At 41.0% G+C, this 21,110-nt stretch overlaps 2 protein-coding genes across 10 annotated transcripts in view; one reads left to right on the top strand and one right to left on the bottom strand.

Annotated features, from left to right (window-relative positions):
- The window catches only part of LOC139371102 (guanine nucleotide-binding protein G(i) subunit alpha-3-like), a 24,816-nt gene extending 7,286 nt beyond the window's left edge, over window positions 1-17,530 (top strand). For 3 of the 6 annotated variants that reach the window (XR_011627204.1, XR_011627205.1, XR_011627206.1), the window contains 5 exons: window positions 5,028-5,156; window positions 5,406-5,535; window positions 5,650-5,803; window positions 13,088-14,764; window positions 15,489-16,594. Coding sequence is in view for 3 of the 6 variants with exons in the window: in XM_071111174.1 (XP_070967275.1) it covers window positions 5,028-5,156; window positions 5,406-5,535; window positions 5,650-5,803; window positions 13,088-13,278 (604 nt within the window). In the remaining 3 variants the exon portion in view is untranslated. Of the gene's footprint in view, window positions 1-5,027; window positions 5,157-5,405; window positions 5,536-5,649; window positions 5,804-13,087 lie in introns of all 6 variants that reach the window. The other 3 variants (XM_071111174.1, XM_071111175.1, XM_071111176.1) reach the window with 2 other exon arrangements.
- The window catches only part of LOC139371101 (guanine nucleotide-binding protein G(t) subunit alpha-2-like), a 19,184-nt gene continuing 15,294 nt past the window's right edge, over window positions 17,221-21,110 (bottom strand). For 3 of the 4 annotated variants that reach the window (XM_071111173.1, XM_071111170.1, XM_071111172.1), the window contains exons 3-9: window positions 20,297-20,438; window positions 19,919-20,076; window positions 19,669-19,797; window positions 19,366-19,495; window positions 18,706-18,859; window positions 18,308-18,514; window positions 17,221-18,055 (exon numbers count right to left, since the gene is read on the bottom strand). In XM_071111173.1, coding sequence (XP_070967274.1) covers window positions 18,324-18,514; window positions 18,706-18,859; window positions 19,366-19,495; window positions 19,669-19,797; window positions 19,919-20,076; window positions 20,297-20,438 — 904 coding nt within the window. In that variant the 3' untranslated portion in view covers window positions 17,221-18,055; window positions 18,308-18,323. The remainder of the gene's footprint in view (window positions 18,056-18,307; window positions 18,515-18,705; window positions 18,860-19,365; window positions 19,496-19,668; window positions 19,798-19,918; window positions 20,077-20,296; window positions 20,439-21,110) is intronic. The other variant, XM_071111171.1, reaches the window with a different exon arrangement.

Genomic DNA, 21,110 nt, shown 5'->3' with positions numbered 1-21,110 from the left:
GTGCCTGTCTCAGTGGACTAATCCATTGAGGAGGCTGCTGGAATGCCATGGTCCAAGAAGGGAGTGTGGCTAAGATGCACAAGGCACGTCTCTCTCCATAATGCTCTCTGTCCCGCCATTTCGTGTGCATTCGTTGTTTTGTAACTTCATTGTGTGAATTGTATGCCTTTTGATTGTTACTGTCTATCAATTCCCTATTTACATATATCACCAGTAGTAGCCTACATTTACCGCTAATTCTGATAATTTCTAATCTACAATGTTTGTTTGGTTATGGTCATTTCTGTTTAATGCATTCAATATTATTAGTTGTTTACCGTTCATTGTCAGAGTGGACACGAATGCAGAGCTCACGCGTGTGAGAGTTTGATTATTTCATTCTATTTACGAGTTTATTTTATATCAAATTATTTTGGTTATTTAGCAGACTTTTATATATTTTTATTTATCTGTTGTGAATGACTATTTCCTCAATGTATTTAAAATATTTCCAGCTCTCTCTCTCCCTTTCAATAACCACTCGGCATGAAAGAGAAAGGTTTTAATGATCTGATCCAGTGGAAATATAATAAATACTTCTTATCCCTTGCACAAATAGCCTACAGCTTGGTCTGTCCTGAACTCACTGGCACCTGAATTTTGTACATTTTCACCCCAAATTCTTATTATCGAAATGCCTCTCAGGTCATTTGAATAGGTTTTTCTAAGTAAAATGTCATTTATTTCTATAAAACGCAAAATATGTTCTCCATAAATCAAAACATTTATACTAATTGAAGTTTACATTATAATATTTATTACGTTAAGTGTCTAACTTTTTTCAAGTTGCTGTAAAACTAATCTTTATCATTTTATTCACGCATCATGTAGAGGAGCAGTCCTTAGATGAGCAGAAGTTCATTTAATTTCTTCACTTATATGCCTTCAGAATGAGAATCTTATTCTCAAACACCCCCTTTATGACTCTTGACATACCGAAATGACAAAATCTCAAATTGGGAAAACTTACCATACCAACATGGAGCCATGAATGGGGCTTCAGCAATGTGGTCTTTTTTTTGTGTGCTCATTATAGTGGCCGTCTCTTATTACTTGTAGATTGAGCTACTGGCCTCTAATTACCGAAACACACTTCTCATTACCGCATATTTTTTTAGGTCCGTTTCAGTAATGATATCTTTCATTTCAGCAAATTATAATAAGCTAATTCTAACATATAGTTTGCTGTGCTGGTAACTTTATTTACTAGGACCACTCCTTTACATCTATTGTATAGCATTTTTGTTAAACATCCGTTATTTGATTAAATAGGGGTTGTCAATTAAAAATTGTGTTTATACACTCATATTTCTTAACTTAAGGCCACAATCTGGAGTTTGATTCCGCAAAGCGCAACCCGCCGTCCAGGCTGTATCACATCCTCGCTGTGATTGAGAATCCCATAGGGCAGCGCACAATTGGCCCAACCTCGTAGGTCGTCATTGTAAATAAGAATTTGTTCTTAACTGACCAGCCGAGTTAAATAAAAAAATGAATGTACTTTAAAGGAGGACATCCCCCATTTTGACGTGTACCTGTACCTTTGTTATGACAAGCCTAAGTAAGTTTAGGAGTAAAAATTTGTATAACAAGTCACATAAGTTGCATGGACTCTGTGCGCAATAGTGTTCAACGTGACTACCTCATCTCTGTCCCCAACATATACAATTATCTCTAAGGTCCCTCAGTTGAGGAGTGAATTTCAAGTACAGATTCAACCAAAAAAGACCAGGGAGGTTTTCCAATGCCTCGCAAAGAAGGGCACCTATTGGTAGATGGGTAAAAATAAAAAAGCAGACGTTGAATATCCCTTTGAGCATGGTGAAGTTATTAATTACACTTTGGATGGTGTATCAATACATCCAGTCACCACAAAAATACAGGCATCCGGAGAGGAAGGAAACAACCCCGGGATTTCACCATGAGACCAATTGTGACTTTAAAACAGTTAGAGTTTAATGGCAGTGATTGGAGAATTGAGAATAGATCAACAACATTGTAGTTACTCCACAATACAAACCTAATTGTCAGTGAAAATAATTTAAGGCTGTACATAATAAAAATATTCCAAAACATTCATCCTGTTTGCAACAAGGCACTAAAGTAATACTGCAAAAATGTGGCAACGCAATTCACTTTTTTTCTTGAATAATAACTGAATGGAGCTAAGCACAGACAAAATCCTAGAGAAAAACATTTCCACTAGAAACTGGGAGATGAATTCACCTTTCAGCAGGACAATAGTCTAAAACACAAGGCCATATCTACACTGAAGTTGCTTACCAAGAAGACAGTGAATGTTACTGAGTGGCAGAGTTACAATTTTGACTTAAATCTTCTTGAAATCCATGGCATGACTTGAAAAATGCTTGTCTCGCAATGATGAAAACAACCAATTTGACAGAGCTTGAATAATTTTGAAAATAATAATGGGCAAATGTTGCCCAATCCAGGTGTGTAAAGCTCTTCGAGACTTACCCAGAAAGAATCACGGCTGTAATCACTGCCAGTGGTGATTCTAACAAGTATTGACTCAGGGGGTTGAATACATTCTAATCAAGATAGTTCCTTTCGAAAGTGTTCAGACCCCTTGACTTTTTACACATTTAGTTACGTTACAGCCTTATTCTAAAATTTGTGATTTAAAAAAAAATGTCCATCCACATACAATACCCCATAATGACAAATGAACAGAAATACCTTATTTACTTAAGTATTCAGACCCTTTTCTGTGAGATTCGACATTGCGCTCAGATGCATCCTGTTTCCATTGATTATCCTTGATGTTTCTACAACTTATATTGATTGGACATGATTTGGAAAGGTACACATCTGTCTATTATAAGGTCCCACAGTTGACCGTGCATGTCGGAACAAAAACCAAGCCATGAGGTCGAAGGAAGTCTCCGTAGAGCTACGAGACAGGGTTGTGTCAACGGATCTGGGGAAGCGTACCAAAACATTTCTGCAGGCACCTAAAGGGCTCTGACCATGAGAAACAAGATTCTCTGGTCTGATGAAACCAAGATTGAACTCTTTGGCCTGAATGCTAAGTGTCACGCCTGGAGGAAACCTGGCACCATCCCTACGGTGAAGCATGGTGGTGGCAGCATCATGCTGTGGGGATTTTCTTTAGCAGCAGGGACTGGGATTCTAGTCAGGATCGAGGGAAAGATGAATGGAGCAAAGTACAGAGATCCTTGACGAAAACCTGCTCCAGTGCTTAGGACCTCAGACTGGGGTGAAGGTTTACCTTCCAACAGGACAACAATCCTAAGCATACAGCCAAGACAACGCAGGAGAGGCTTTGGGACGTCGCTGAATGTACATGAGTGGCCCAGCCAGATCCAGGAAATTAACCCGATCGAACATCTCTTGAGAGACTTGAAAATAGCTGTGCAGCACCGCTCCCCATCCAACCTGACAGAGCTTCAGAGGATCTGCAGAGAATAACTGGAGAAACTCCCCAAATACAGTTGTGCCAAGCTTGTAGCATCATACTCAAGGCTGTAATTGCTGAGTAAAGGGTCTGAATAGTTTATGTAAATGTCATATTTCAGTTATTTAATACATTTCAACATTTTTCTAAAAACCTGTTTTTCTTTGTCATTATGTGGTATTGTGTGCAAATGATTTTTATTTAAAAAAAAATAATTTTAGAATAAGGCTGTAATGTAACAAAGTGGAAATAGTTAAGGGGTCTGAATACTTTTCAAATGCACTGTGTTCGTGTTTTATTTTACAAATGTTCGATTTTTTTTCTTCCACTTTGACATGAGTATTTGGTGTAAACAATTTAAAAAAATACAATTAAATTAATTTTCATCCCACTTTGTAACACAACAAAATGTGGAAAAAAACAAGGGGTGTGAATACTTTCTGAAGAAACTGTATTTAGAAGTTTTAGGCATATCATGTTGTGCCATTTGCCTGTAGAATCCCATTCAATTTAGAAATGCATCTAAAATACATTAGAACCACACATCCATGTCCTAATACATCAATATTACCTGTAAATTCCTAAATTCCTTTTTTTTAAAGGCACATTTTTATGCTGAAGTGACCTGTTGAAAATACATGCACGTAATTACAGTACTTATCCTAAAATAATGGTATTTAGTCAGTTGCATTAAGATCAGTGATTTTAGATTTATGCAAGTCATTTGGGATTGACAAATGAAAGTTTGATGTTTTGGAATACTGAATCTCTAATAGAGCTCAGTACAGTTTTTGAATGGTAAACTAGGAAACGCTCATTACCCAAACATGCATTCTCACAAACCTGCTTTTCTGTAATGCACCAATATTTTGGAAATATTAGGAAAAATAAAATGTTTGCGTTTCGTAATTTTTGCTTAATCTGATAGTGTGCCTTTTTGTTATTTTTATCCAAGTATGTGTACATAAAAATAACAAGTAATTATTACCAAAAAACTATATTCAGGAAAGGTTGTGTTATGAGAAATTACTAAGTACATGTTAAGTGTCATGTTTAACTCAGGCTTTTTCATTAAGTTAGCGATGTTAAAACTTATTAGAAAGGGATTTGTTTTATCTTTTTGAACTTAATGATAATTCTTGCTAGGGTAGTTGTGGACATTGTGGTAAAATGCATAATATATGTGCAATAAACATAACAATGATTATGAAATAGATACATACAGATCCTAATCTTAGTGAGCCAAGAGGAATTATGGTGGAAAATATTTTGTCAATTTCTTTTGGGTCAAGTGTCAGTTTTGTGAGAATTTTCCATATAATTACTCTGAGTTTGTTTTGGGAATAGTTTTCTTTGTTTCTTTGTATTCCTCCCATATTGGCTTAATTTGTTCACTTGCATTGTTGTTCACATCCATGGTTGATCCAAAACCAGAACTTCTATTACATGTGTTAGCTCATCAATTTGAAATGGCATTATCCAACAATTGGTAACTAGTAGTGTATGTAAGTAATTCATGTTAAGTCAGTTTCCTTTTCTTCCTCTTCAGTTACCTGAATGACCTGGACAGGATATCCCAGCAGAACTACGTGCCCACGCAGCAGGATGTCCTGCGCACCAGAGTCAAGACCACCGGCATTGTGGAGACACACTTCACATTCAAGGACCTCTACTTCAAGTCAGTAAGCTGTTAACACAGCACTCCGTGCGCCGACTTACACTAATAATACCTGAGGACCTTCGTCCCTACAGTTAGTGATTCACTATTGTAGAAAATCGCAAAGCTGTCTGTACAACCCCCTAGTGACCACAATTTACTGTAGAAGTGTTGTCTTTCTCTCTCCCACTCATTCCCTTTTTTTTATGTCCTCTCTCTTCTCTCAATTTCTCATGTTATTTCTCTCTGCCTGAATCTCTGTGGCTGCAGGATGTTTGATGTGGGGGGTCAGAGGTCTGAGAGGAAGAAGTGGATCCACTGCTTCGAGGGAGTCACAGCCATCATCTTCTGTGTTGCGCTCAGTGACTATGACCTGGTGTTGGCTGAGGATGAGGAGATGGTGAGTGGGACAGGGCATAAACTCTAGATCTATAGTCCTGTGGTAATGACATGATACTCTTTATCAAAAGAAATCGCCCACACGCTAACCCTAACACTGCTCATCTCTCCACAGAACCGTATGCATGAGAGCATGAAGCTGTTTGACTCCATCTGCAACAACAAGTGGTTCACGGGCACCTCAGTCATCCTCTTTCTCAACAAGAAGGATCTGTTTGAGGACAAGATCCAGAAGAGCCCCCTCACTATCTGCTACCCAGAGTACTCCGGTACATATTTAACCCTTTACACTCATTGGAATTGGCCTGTATGGATAGGGATACATTTAAATGTTTCTTACAGAATAAATATGAAAAGCCTATGCACAACCATTTAAACAATTGAAAGGAAACAGTTTGTAGATTATGGAAAAATTATTAGACTAAAGGTAGGGACACAACAGTTCACCTGACACAAGACTGAATTCTAACAAGCCGCTGTTGATTTGATGTGCGTTATACATTTTCTGTACTTTTCGCCGCATTTGTGGAGAGTACATTCAGTAACATGATAAGAATATTCCTGGAAAATGTGGGGTAGATACAACACAAAACAAAAATACAATTGTTTGAGTGAGAGGACTAACTGGCGTCTCCAAGTGGCCACACAACTCTCCAGAGTGTGCACAGTTCCTAAGTCATTCGAGTTGTGGCTGAAAGACGACGTGAATAACATACAGCTGGCGAGTTATATACTGTATCGGCAGGATAGAACCGCAACCTCTGATAAGGCAGGTGGTGATGGTCTATGTATATTTGTAAACAACAGCTGGTGCATGATATCTAAGGAAGTCTCGGTTTTGCCCACCTGAGGTAGAGTATCTCATGATAAGCTGTAGACCACACTATCTACCTAGAGTTTTCATATATATTCTTCGTAGCTGTCTATTTACCACCACAAACCGATGCTGGCACTAAGATTGCACTCAATGAGCTGTATACGGCCATAAGCTAACAGGAAATGCTCATCCAGAGGCGGCGCTCCTAGTGGCCAGGGACTTTAACGCAGGGAAACTTATATCCGTTTTACCTAATTTCTACCAGCATGTTAAATGTGCAACCAGAGGGGAAAAAACTCTAGACCACCTTTACTGAACACACAGGGATGAACACACCTCGCCCTCCTTTTGGCAAATCTGACCATAATTCTATCCTCCAGGTTCTTGCTTACAAGCAAAAGCTGAAGCACTAGTGACTCGGTCAATAAAAAAAGTGGCCAGATGAAGTAGATGCTAAGCTACAGGACTATTTTGCTAGCACAGACTGGAATATGTTCCTGGATTCTTCCGATGGCATTGAGGAGTACACCACATCATTCACTGGCTTTATCAATAAGGGCATCGATGACATTGTCCCCACAGTGACTGTACGTACATACCCCAACCAGAATCCATGGATTACAGGAAACATCCGCACTGAGCGGATGTTTCGGTAGATCTGACGCTTTCCAGGAGCAGGACTCGAACCAGGAAGCTTATAAGAAATCCCGCTATGCCCTTCGACGAACCATCAAGCAGGCAAAGCGTAAATACAGGACTAAGATCGAATCAAACGACACCGGCTCCGACTCTCGTCGGGTGTGTCAGGGCTTGCAAACTATTAGACTACAAAGGGAAGCACAGCAGCAAGCTTCCCAGTGACACGAGCCTACCAGACAAGCTAAATGACTTCTATGCTCGCTTTGTGGCAAGTAACACTGAAACATGCATGAGCGCATCAGCTGTTCTGGACGACGTGAGTAAGACCTTCAAACACGTCTACATTCACAAGGCCAGATGGATTACCAGGACGTGTACTCCGAGCATGCGCTGACCAACTGGCAAGTGTCTTCACTGACATTTTCAACCTCTCCCTGTCTGAGTCTGTAATTCCAACATGTTTCAAGCAGACCACCATAGTCCTTGTGCCCAAGATCACTAAGGTAACCTGCCTAAATGACTATCTACCCGTAGCACTTATGTCTGTAGCCATGAGTGCTTTGAAAGGCTGGTCATAACTCACATCAACACCATTATCCCAGAAACCCTAGACCCACTCCAATTTGCATACCGCCCCAACAGATCTACAGGTGACGTAATCTCTATTGCACTCTACACTGCCCTTTCCCACCTGGACAAAAGGAACACCTATGTGAGAATGCTGTTCTTTGACTACTGCTCAGCATTCAACACCATAGTGCCCTCAAAGCTCATCACAAAGCTTAACACCCTGGGACTAAACACCTCCCTCTGCAACTTGATTCTGGACTAACTGATGGGCCGCCCCCAGGTGGTAAGGGTAGGTAACAACACATCCGCCACGCTGATCCTCAACATGGGGGCCCCTCAGGGGTGTGTGCTCAGTTCCCTCCTGTACTCCATGTTTACTCATGACTGCATGGCCAGGCACAACTCCCAACCAGCATTAAGTTTGCCGATGACACAGCAGTGGTAGGCCTGATCACTGACAACGACGAGACACCTTATAGAGAGGAGGTCAGAGACCTGGCTGTGTGGTGCCAGGACAACAACCGCTCTCTCAAGGTGATCAAGACAAAGGAGATAATTGTGGACTACAGGAAAAGGAGGACCCGAGCATGCCCCGATTCTCATTAACGGGGCTGTAGTGGAGCAGGTTGAGCACTTCAAGTTCCTTGGTGTCCACATCAACAAGCTATCTTGGTCCAAACACACCAAGACCGTTGTGAAGAGGGCACGACAAAGCCTTTTCCCCCTCGGGAAACTAAAGAAATTGGGCATGGGTCCTCAAATCCTCAAAAGGTTCTACAGCTGCACCATCGAGAGCATCCTAACTGGTTGCATCACTGCCTGGTATGGCAACTGCTCGGGCAACGACTGCAATGCACTACAGAGGGGAGTGCGTACGGCCAGTACGTCACTGGGGCCAAGCTTCCTGCCATCCAGGACCTCTGTACCAGGCGGTGTCAGAGGGAGGCCGTAAAAATTGTCAGACTCCAGCCACCCTAGTCATGGACTGTTCTCTCTGCTACCGCACGGCAAGCGGTACCGGAGCGCCAAGTCTATTTCCAAAATGCTTCTTACCAGCTTCTACCCCAAGCCATAAGACTCCTGAACAGCTAATCAAATGGCTACCCAGACTATTTGCATTGCCCCCCCTCCCTCTTTTACACTGATGCAACTCCATGTTTATTATCTATGCATATTCACATCAACTGTATGTACATGTCGGTAGAGTTAGTCAGAAGTTTACATACACCTTAGTCAAATACATTTAAACTCAGTTTTTCACAATTCCTGACATTTACTCCTAGTAAAAAAATAAATATATATTTTTTTAAAGTCTTAGGTCAGTTAGGATCACCACTTTTATTTTAAGAATGTAAAATATCAGAATAGAGGTTTATTTATTTCAGAGTTTTATTTCGCTCATCACATTCCCAGTGGGTCAGAAGTTTACATACACTCAATTAGTATTTGGCAGCATTGCCTTGGGTCAAACGTTTTGGGGAGCCTTCCACAAGCTTCCCACAATAAGTTGGGTGAATTTTGTCCCATTCCTCCTGACCGAGCTGGATGATAGCGGGGTGAACAGGCAGTGGCTCGGGTGGTTGTTGTCCTTGATGATCTTTTTGGCCTTCCTGTGACATCGGGTGGTGTAGGTGTCCTGGAGGTCCAGTAGTTTGCCCCCGGTGATGCGTTGTGCAGACCTCACTACCCTCTGGAGAGCCTTATGGTTGTGGGCGGAGCAGTTGCCATACCAGGTGGTGATACAGCCTGACAGGATGCTCTCTATTGTGCATCTGTAGAAGTTTGTGAGTGCTTTTTGGACAAGCCAAATTTCTTCAGCCTCCTGAGGTTGAAGAGGCGCTGCTGCGCCTTCTTCACCACGCTGTCTGTGTGGGTGGACCAATTCAGTTTGTCCGTGATGTGTACGCCGAGGAACTTAACTTACTACCCTCCACTACTGTCCCGTCGATGTGGATATAGGGGTGCTCCCTCTGCTGTTTCCTGAAGTCCACTATCATCTCCTTTGTTTTGTTAATGTTGAGTGTGAGGTTATTTTCTCCGAGGGCCCTCACCTCCTCCCTGTAGGCCGTCTCGTCGTTGTTGGTAATCAAGTCTACCACTGTAGTGTCGTCCACAAACTTGATGATTTGAGTTGGAGGCGTGCATGGCCACGCAGTCGTGGGTGAACAGGGAGCACAGGAGAGGGCTCAGAACGCACCCTTGTGGGGCCCCAGTGTTGAGGATCAGCGGGGTGGAGATTAGATTGTTACCTACCCTCACCACCTGGGGGCGGCCCGTCAGGAAGTCCAGTAACCAGTTGCACAGGGCGGGGTCAAGACCCAGGGTCTCGAGCTTGATGATGAGTTTGGAGGGCACTATGGTGTTAAATGCTGAGCTGTAGTCGATGAACAGCATTCTCACATAGGTATTGCTCTTGTCCAGATGGGTTAGTGCAGTGTGCAGTGTGGTTGCGATGGCGTCGTCTGTGGACCTATTGGGGCGGTAAGCAAATTTTAGTGGGTCTTGGGTGTCAGGTAGGGAGGAGGTGATATGGTCCTTGACTAGTCTCTCAAAGCACTTCATGATGACGGAAGTGAGTGCTACGGGGCGGTAGTCATTTAGCTCAGTTACCTTAGCTTTCTTTGGAACAGGAACAATGGTGGCCCTCTTGAAGCATGTGGGAACAGCAGACTGGGATAAGGATTGATTGAATATGTCTGTAAACACACCAGCAAGCTGGTCTGCGCATGCTCTGAGGACGCAGCTGGGGATGCCGTCTGGGCCTGCAGCCTTGCGAGGGTTAACACGTTTAAATGTTTTACTCACGTCGGTTGCAGTGAAGGAGAGTCTGCAGGTTTTGGTAAAGTTATCTAGTCTGTCTGGGAGCAAGACATCCTGGTCTGTGACGTGGCTGATTTTCTTTTTGTAATCCGTGATTGACTGTAGACCATGCCACATACCTCTTGTACTTCCGGCGCCGACAGAGATGGCCACCTCGCTTCGCGATCCTAGGAAACTATGCAGTGTTTTGTTTTTTTACGTGTTATTTCTTACATTGGTACCCCAGGTAATCTTCGGTTTCATTACATACAGTCGGGAGGAACTACTGAATATAAGAGCAACGTCAACTCACCATCATTACGTCCAGGAATATAACTTCCCCGAAGCGGATCCTGTGTTCTGCCTTCCACCCAGGACAATGGATCGGATCCCAGCCGGCGACCCAAAACAACAAAGTCGTAAAGGGGGCAAACGAAGCGGTCTTCTGGTCAGGTCCCGGAGACGGGCACATCGCACACCTCTCCCTAGCATACTACTTGCCAATGTCCAGTCTCTTGACAACAAGGTTGATGAAATCCGAGCAAGGGTAGCATTCCAGAGAGACATCCGAGATGCAAGGGTAGCATTCTTTGCTTCACGGAAACATGGCTCACTCGAGAGACTATCGGAGTCGGTGCAGCCAGCTGGTTTCTTTGCGCATTGCGCCGACAGAAACAAGCACCCTATGATTAACGAGATGTGGTGTGATCATAACAACATACAGGAAATCAAGTCCTTCTGTTCACCTGACTTAGAATTCCCCACAATCAAATGTCAACCGCATTATCTACCAAGGGAATTCTCTTCGATTATAATCACAGCCGTATATATTCCCCCCCAAGCAGACACATTGATGACCCTGGACAAACTTTATTTGACTCTATGTAACCTGGAAAGCACATATCCTGAGGCTGCATTCATTGTAGCTGGGGATTTTAACAAGGCTAATCTGAAAACAAGACTCCCTAAAGTCTATCAGCATATCGATTGCGCAACCAGGGCTGGTAAAACCCTGGATCATTGTTATTCTAACTTCCGCGATGCATAGAAGGCCCTCCCGCGCCCTCCTTTCGGAAAAGCTGACCACGACTCCATTTTGTTGCGTCCAGCCTACAGACAGAGACTAAAACAAGAAGCTCCCGCGCTCAGGTCTGTTCAACGTTGGTCCGAGCGAGTTCATTAGAAAGTGCATTGACGATGTTATACCCACAGCAACGATTAAAACATTCCCAAACCAGAAACCGTGGATTGATGGCAGCATTCGCGCGAAACTGAAGGCACGAACCACTGCTTTTAACCAGGGCAAGGTGACCGGAAACTTGACCGAATACAAACAGTGTAGCTATTCCCTCCGCAAGGCAATCAAACAAAGTAGAGTCGCAATTCAATCAGAGGCACTGAGTTTGAAGGTAGGCCTTGAAATGCATCCACAGGTACACCTCAGAATCTTCTAAAGCCATGACATCATTTTCTGACATTTTTCCTACCTGTTTAACGGCACAGTCAACTTAGTGTATGTGAACTTCTGACCCACTGGAATTGTGATACATTGAATTATAAGTGAAATAATCTGTCTGTAAACAATTGTAGGAAAAATTACGTGTCAATCAAAAAATAGATCTCCTAACCGACTTGCCAAAAACTATAGTTTGTTAACTAGAACTTTGTGGAGTGGTTGAAAAACGAGTTTTATTGACTCCAACCTAAGTGTATGTAAACTTCCGACTTCAACTGTATTACCTCAATTACCCCGACTAACTGGTGCCCCCGCACATTGACTCTGTACCGGTTCCCCCTTTTATATAGCCTCGCTATTGCTATTTTACTGCTGCTCATTAAATATTTTATACTTATTTTTACTTATCTATTTTTTACTTACCACGCATTTTTCTTAAGTACATTGTTGTTTAAAGGCTTGTAAGTAAGCATTTCACTAAGGTCTACACTTGTTCTATTTGGTGTATGTGACAAGCAACATTTGATTTTCAAAGCACTTTTATGACTCAAAGAAGAGTCTTCAACTAAGGTGTTTTTTTTTTTTAGATATCCTAGCTATGCAGTTGAGGAACTAGAGCAAGCACACTTGTAGTTTTTGTTTGGAACACATCCCTGCATCCCCGCCATCACACAATTACTGTTGTTTATGCAACCCAAAAACGATCCATTATGAATCACAACGGTGCTCAAGTTCACAACGGCTGTCTGTCAAAACCTATACAGCACTGTGAAGCACAGTCTGAGCACTGATGTCATGTTTAGCGTGTTACTGTGCAGCCACTGCGTACCAATGTTAAGGCACTTATCAGTACCAAAATCTTCCATTTTCCATTTGTGTACGAGTGTAAAGGGCTACTAATACAGTCTTTGACATTTCAGAGATATACAGGTGGATATTTAGGAATCAGCATCCTATAAAACAGCACAAAGCACAATTTCCTGTGTGATTGTTATAGTAACCGCAGTGCATTTGCACACAGTGGATTCTTTTTTGAGATGTTTGAGGAATGAGTTATACCTCTATTATGAAATATTAGCTTGTGCAATATGGGAGGAGCTTCATGGCACACTTTGCTGAAGCAGGATATTTGAGTTTAGCAAGTTTTTAGTCTATAGTAGGAAATGACTAGTTTGCTCAAAGCAATGTATTAATTAAGTCACACATATATTGCATGTCCTTGTGAGAATAATTGCATAAATTATATTGAAAACATATTCCCCTCTGCTCTAGGTTCAAACGTATTCAAAGAGGCGTCAACCTACATTCAGTGTCAGTTTGAGGACTTGAACAAGCGTAAGGATACAAAGGAGATCTACACCCATTTCACTTGTGCTACTGACACTAAGAACGTGCAGTTTGTCTTTGACTCTGTCACTGACGTCATCATTAAAGCCAACCTGAAGGAGGTCGGCTTGTACTGAGACTCCTGCAACATCATCTGTCTTGTCATCATCGGGGCTGGAGTGTTTAGGAATCACACATTTACAGGTGTAAATCAATCATTGCCTTTTTGACAGTTAGACCATATACAGGATGGGTTTTTAGACCATAAACTGTTGCCATAATGTATGAATCCTTGGATATTTCAAAACAAGATTACATGGAGCACTTATGTGGTTTTGGTTTTCTATCTTTTTGCTCTTATGGATTCCTTAGCTATGGACTGATTTTCTGTAAAATGTCTTTAAAACATTCTGCACTTTTTAGGCTTTCAGCATTCACTGTAAAGGGTTCAAATGTATTAATTACATTGTAAATGTTGAATAAGGGATCACAACTATTATGCATTTTCTAATTTTGACAACTTATCTTTATAACTGTATACACTGAGGGTACAAAACATTAGGAGCACCTTCCTAATATTGAGTGCACCCCCTTTTGCCCTCGGAATAGCCTCAATTTGTTGGCGTATGGACTCTACAAGGTGTTCCACATGGATGCTGGCCCATGTTGACACCAATACTTCCACAATTGTCAAGTTGGCTGGATGTCCTTTAACCTTTAAGTGATGGGCCATTCTTAATACACACGGGAAACTGTTGAGTGAAAAACCCAGCAGTGTTGCAGTTCTTGGCACACTACTACCATACCCTGTTCAAAAGCACTTAAATATTTTGTCTTCCCATTCACCCTCTGAATGGCACATAGACAATCCATTTCTCAATTGTCTCAAGGCTTAAAAATCCTTCTTTAACCTGTCTCCTCCCCTTCATCTACACTGATTTGAAGTGGATTAAACAAGTGATCAATAAGCGATCATAGCATTCACCTGGTCAGTCTGTCATGGAAAGAGTAGATGTTCCTAGTGTTTTGTACACTTAGTGTAAATGGTCATTGCTCAACCTAAATTGTTGTTGTGGAATTGTGTCCTCTAGTGTTAATCAGTATTCTCGTGGGGATTTTAATGTGCTGAATTCTGATTGTTTTAATATATCACCATTCAGATCGTTACATAACACTGAAGTATTATACTAGCTCTTAGCAGACTGTAAGACATCACTTAATGTTTTAAAACCACTTTTAAAGAAAACATTTTTTTTTTTAATGGTTGCCTTAACTTGTTTTATGTTATTTTGGATATAACTATTTTGTATAAAGATTATTATGGCCTTTCGCTGAAGACAATGGCCTTAATATAAGCTAAAAGTATTTGCCTGGAAGCCATTTTAAATGCTCCTCCTTTTGAAAACATGCTTTTTATTTTTTATTTTACCAGGTGAGTTGACTGAAAATATATTCTTATTTATAGCAAAGGCCTGGAGAAAGTTACAGAAGTTCAGAGGACTAATTCCCCCATTATGTCGATCACAAAAGTTGTTTTGTTGAGATCACGAGAAACTATATAAATGGGAGTAGACGTATTGATTAACAGTATGACTGAGGTGGCAGAGCCCACAGTGGATCAGCGCATACATTTTTTATGATTGCTACACTAAAGGATGGTACATTTAATACTAACCTCATGCTTTCATTTGTGTTTTGAGCTCATTATCCGTTTATAAGTTAGCTTGATAACATTCTATGTTACCTTGAGCTAAAAGCTCATGTGGCAGCTAAGCCCTCATGGTGCATTTAAGCCCTGAACGATGCCTGACAGGCACCTCTGTCTCCCAGGCTGTATGCCACATCAAAGACCACAGCCAATCGCATGCAAGCAACAATGCAGCTAACTTGGCTAGTCTTGTGAGCGAGTTAGCTAGGTAGTCTTGTTATCTATGCTGGTTGTTAGCTTGCATAACTGACGTGTGTATAATTGTAAGGGGCACTTTGTTTTATGGATAATATTTACCATTACAGAGTGGGTGAGCTCTAATCCTGACAGGCTGATCAGATTCAAAAGTAGCCTCAGTCTGAAACATCAGGATGCTGACTTGTAGGTTGTTTCATAGATAAAACTCCTTCTGTTTCATAGGTGAAGTTCCTTGCCTGCAGCAATTGGTGCATAATGCATATGATCAAGAGTGGGTGCACTCTATTCCTGGCCAGCCGATCAAATTCAGTAGTAGTGTCTGAGGCTGATCAGTCAGGATGCTGCCTTGTAGGCTGTCTGCAAGGAACCTTACATATGAAACCGCCTACAAGGCAGCATCCTGATTTATCAGCCTCTAAGGCTGAAATTGAATCTGATCAGCCTGTCAGGAATGGACGTCACTCACTGTAAATGTTATATTAAATTACCTTTTTATAATTATACACATCAGTTATGCAATATAACAAGTTAGGTAGCTAGCTAACAGGACTACCTAGCTAACTAGCTAGCTCACAAGACTAGCCTAGTTAGTTGCGTTGTTCCTTGCATGAGATTGGCTGTGGTCTTCAGGGGGGCACGCAGCCTGGGAGATGCCGCTGCCTGTTAGGCAGCATTCAGGGCGTAAATGCCCCGCATTACCTTCAACGCAGCCACAGGGCTCCTTGATAAGGTGGCTATCGTGCATCTGCACATATGAATGGATGATGTGTGCTACTTTTGGTGATCTCGACAAAACAACTTTTGTTATGTAGAAATCATGAGATAAATACATAAGTCATGATCTCGGCATAAGGAGGGAATTGTATTTTTATTCATATGTCCTCTGGGCTTCTGTAGAAAGTTACAAAAAACATGAATAAAAATACATAGTTAACCTACAAAATATATAAGCAAGCAAAAAACAATTGCTATTTGGACATTTGAACAGTTGTCTAAATTGAACGAATGTTCCTTGCATTAAAATGGAATGTGGCCCAAACTTGTCTTTTAATTATTCAATAGTGTCAATTACAATCATAAGATTGTAAAAGACTTGACTTATTATACCAGTAATTATCATAGTGTCATAGAAATGTTTGTTTGCATTGTATATCTCTCCACAAGGTTATATGAGTCAGTGGTTGACAACACCACCTGCAATGGGGGTTATGTCATACAACACACATTTAAGTCTTAGGCCTAACAAAGTTAATTTATTGTTTAACGGATGCCCCGTTTCACATTTCATCCCCAAAATGTTTTGGGGTGGGACAATTGGGCTCCCGAGTGGTGCAGCGGTCTAAGGCACTGTATCTCAGTGCTAAACGCGTCACTACAGTCCCTGGTTCGAATCCAGGCTGTATCACATCCGGCCATGATTGGGAGTCCCATAGGGTGGCGCACAATTAGCCCAGCGTCGTCCGGGTTTGGCCGGGGTAGGCTGTCGTTGTAAATAATAATTTCTTAACTGACTTGCCTTGTTAAATAAAGGTTAAATACATTTAAAATTGTGATTCATATGAATTTAATATTTTAAATGATTCACTTTGCCCTTGTAGTATTCGATTCGGTTGAAGCGTGGTTAATCGCAAACAGTAATTTTAGGAAAAAAGATGACCTGTAGCCTTCCTTTTGGATTATGTGCTTGACTTGGACAGGAGTTCACCGGAGCTGAGCTGAGTACCAGCACCTCAAATGTTCTAATGCTTGAGCTCTTGTTCGTCTTTATAGAATTTTAGTTCAATAGTATTGTAGGTATCCTGCACCTAAATGGTAACAGTCCAAGTCGAGCATTCATTATGTGGCTACAAAACTTAACATCAATGTAGTTCATTAGAGGGGGACCCTGACCAGGACTCAAACTGTGGTCCCTGTGAGTGTGAATTTCAAAACCATTATACAAAAAGGCAAACTGTCTTGGTAAGGTGTTTGTATTAATGTTGTTTTTTTTTATTTTTTACAAGGGGTTGAAATTTTATTTTACATGTTCATATTTTTATTTGCTCGCTCACCTCACATTTTTTTTAAAAGTATTCCTTTAAACAGTAAATCAACTTTGTGTGACCTTTAGGTCATATCACATATCTTTGTAAAAAAAAATACAAAGAATGATGACATGCAGAAATGGCAGTTGCTATGTATACATTTTTATTTTGAATGTTTATCTTTCACAAGTCAGTTACAGGTTCATTTGTCAGTAGTCAAAATGGAATATACATGCACATCACTAAACATGTCACTGATGTTGAACATTTTCATAACGTATTTGAATATTAATGTTTAAGGTCCCCTATTTACAAAATACATTGCTAACTTGTTTTGATGGTACTTTTTTCTTAAATTTCAGCTATTTGAACTCGCTGATTGAAATTAGCTGAATAACTTTTTACTGTGTTACATCTGGTGCGAAACAGTAAGCATATCCAAACAGAACTAAATATAAACATTAAAAATCATTGGGCAAGAACAGTGTAATTGGAAAGGACTTCACTCTGACCATGTTGAGTAAGATGGATCTCTTCAAAATGTATCCTTTCATAAGTTTATCAATTGGATTCCATGAGCAGCTTTCTACACTTTCTTCAACACAAACCATTTAAGAGCCAGAAATAACCCCAGAATATCTAATAAAGTACCTATATCAAACGTGTTCATTCGGTTGTTCTTCTGACTTCTTATCCACATTTCCATCTAAAGGACATCGTCCACATTGTCTCCGTGAGGAACATGTCGCCATCTTTGTTCGATTTGTTGGACATGTGTGTTGACTCCCTTTGGAGTAAGTTAGGGGCTGTTTTCTTAGTATTTGCCTTCATTACCCATAATTTAGGGTGTTGGGAGTTAGGAATGAAGGGATAGTGTAGAATTGAAGAGTCTTATGACATTACAAAGCCTTCTGTTGTGCCTTCTGTTCCTACTGCTCAACTTCAACATGAATCCAAATGAAGGGAAGAGGGGAAAAATACAATCTGTGAGGAAGAAAGTTTTTTTTTAAATTAGGCAAAAAAAAGAACATAAAAGAATAAGATGCTGAATTCCAAATTGAACCTACCCTTGAGGCACTTTAAATCTGAAAAGATTGGATGGGTGTATCCATCATGGTGAAAATTTCACCTAGTCTGAGGCAAGTCTATTATCTGATTTGTCCAAATCTAGTAGAAGTGTCTGTACAGGCTAGGCCTCGATTTGGAATTCAAGAACCAACGCAATAACTACTGTACCTCTTTGTGTATCTGCTTAGAACAGACCGCAAGATTTTAGGTTCTCTTTGATAATGATGTCTGTCACGGCTCCGAACACAATCTCCACGTTCTTTGTATCCGTGGCGCAGGTCAAGTGGGAATAGATTTCTTTGACACCCTTCTTCATGTTCAGCTCCTCAAACTGCTTCTTGATGTAGTCACTGGCATCATCATATGTGTTGGGGCCTAGTGGTAGAGAAAGTGGGCAGCTTATAAAGTGGTTCTTATTTGTTTAAAGTTGTAGGTGATGAAATTGACAGTACCTATTCTGTTTATCTTGCTGCTACTTCATATTGCAGAAGAAGAGACAGAACGTTTCCATCATTCCTGCTCGTGGGAAATCGTACTATGCTGTTTTTACTTGTGGTTACTCTTACCATCGTAGTCGGGGAAGCAGATGCTGAGGTGGACCTTTTTGATCTTCTCTTCAAAAAGATCCTTCTTGTTGAGGAAGAGCACAATGGAGGTGGTGGCGAAGAACCTGTGGTTGCAGATACTGTTGAACAAGTGGAGAGACTCATGCATACGGTTCTGTGGAGAAGTGTACAAAAGTTAGGTTAAGTGCCAACAATCTCTGTTTCATCAATCCTCCCTCAGGCTGGATTAGTATAATAACTACTCTAAACCAAAGATATGATCTTGCTTCCTATTTTGGGCCCTTGACTATCACACAAACACAACTCTACATGTCTTCTGTGCTTGAACTGGGGTGGTGGTATCAGGCATAGGACTGTGACGCAATCATAATGTTTAGTCATCTGAGCTATGTCCTTAGGGACTTTAACATGTGATGGGATAGTAGAGTTATTTAACCTTGTGACTGAATAATCCATTGTTTACTTCAAAGTCAGACTGGAGAAAATACTCTTCAGTTAGAATCAGAAATCATGATGCTCTTTCAATCTTACCAAATGGATCACAGCATTAAAAAGAGAACTGGAAGTAAACAGTACAAAAGTACAGAATTTGGGCATAAAAGGCCACAACTGTTACAAACTAATGGACCTTTCAGAGGTCAACTGTAGAACCAAACCCACCACTTCATCGTCCTCTACGAGCACCATGTCATAAGCACTGAGGGCTCCGCAGAAGATGATGCAGGTTACACCCTCGAAACAATGGATCCACTTCTTTCTCTCCGACCGCTGGCCGCCCACATCAAACATCCTGTCAGAAGAGAGGTTAAAGAAGTGAGATGTTAACATCTGACTGTACAGACTTAACCGGTGATTGTGCAAAATCAAACCCAAGATCAAAGGGAATTAACACGCTACAAGGATGTATGGGAGATCCACTATTGGCCGCTTGTGGTCTCCCATGCTTGGCAAACATTCCCTCACCTGAAATGCAGCTCTTTGCAGGAGAACTGCTCCTCGATGATACCGGTTGTCTTGACTCGAGAACGCAGCACGTCTTGCTCATTGGGCAGGTAATCAGACTTTGTGATTCTGTCCAATTCTCCAAGGTAGCTGTTTAGCGAGATTTCAGTTTAGCATACATCCATACCCCCAGACCCACATAATCACTCTCACACGTACCAGCAAAGATATGACTGTCATGACAGACTATAACAGTTGCTGTGACACTCACTAGCCAGCAGAGTCATTGAGCTGATACTCGGCTGCTCTCTCGAAGGAGGCCTGGACACCACTGTCACTCCACAGCCTCTTGATGACATCAGCCAGCTCAGGGGGCATGGAGCCCTCTTCAATGGAGTCTGACAGGTTGGACAGCTTCTGCCCATCTTCCTGCACCATGAAGTCAAATGGTGAGTTTTACCGCTACTAAAACTTAAATTTCCTTCCATTCTAAAGTAGCTAATTCGCTAAGCTAACAATGTATTATTGTTCTTTCTATTGGAATAACGTGCAATTACCGAAACTTCTGCTGGTGTGTCAATGTCTATCAGTGTGTGTCATTGTCTGTTTGGAGGATCAGAAGAGGTTAAAGATGCAGAGTGGGACTCACACTTCCTTTTGGTGATCCAAAGTCAATGGACAGCATCTCCATGCCTCTGATGATGGCCAGAGCAGACTGCAGGATGTTACCATAGATGATCGCCCTGAACTCCAATTGTTCTTCTTTGGTATAACCACCTTGATGGAGAATTCTACCCAACATAAGAGGAAGAAAACAGTTGGGTTGTAATTATAGTTTCAAATACAACTGACATTATGCACTCCCCTACGTATTTATTTGGACAGTGAAGATAACTTTTCATTTGGCTCTACTCCAGCATTTTGGATTTGATATCAAATGTTATATATGAGGTGACAGTACAGAATGTCACTTTTTAATTGAGAGTATATTCATACATATCTGGTTTACAGTAAAGAAATGAAAGCATGTTATGTATCTAGTCCTCCCATTTGATGGTATTTGGACAAATTCACTTATATTGACCACATGTTACTTGTGTCTTTACAAACTTGTTGGATACATTTGCAGTTTGTTTTGGTTGTGTTTTGGATTGTTGTGCCCAAAAGCAATGAATGGTAAATAATGTATTGTGTCATTTTGGAGTCACTTTTATTGTAAATAAGAATATAATATGTTTCTAAACACTTCTACATTAATGTGGATGCTACCATGATTACGCACAATCATGAATGATGAGTGAATAATGATGAGTGAAAAAGAAGCATAAATATTATTCCCCACCAAAAATATGAACCTTCCCTGTTATTGGTAATGGCGAGAGGTATGTTTTGGTGGCATGATCTTTGTGCATCTGTAACTCTGACACACAACCAAAACAAACTGCAAATGCAAGTTTGTAGTC

This window comes from Oncorhynchus clarkii, chromosome 17 (assembly GCF_045791955.1).
Source record: "Oncorhynchus clarkii lewisi isolate Uvic-CL-2024 chromosome 17, UVic_Ocla_1.0, whole genome shotgun sequence".
Taxonomy (NCBI): domain Eukaryota; kingdom Metazoa; phylum Chordata; class Actinopteri; order Salmoniformes; family Salmonidae; genus Oncorhynchus; species Oncorhynchus clarkii.
This window is presented reverse-complemented; position numbering and strand designations above follow the sequence as displayed.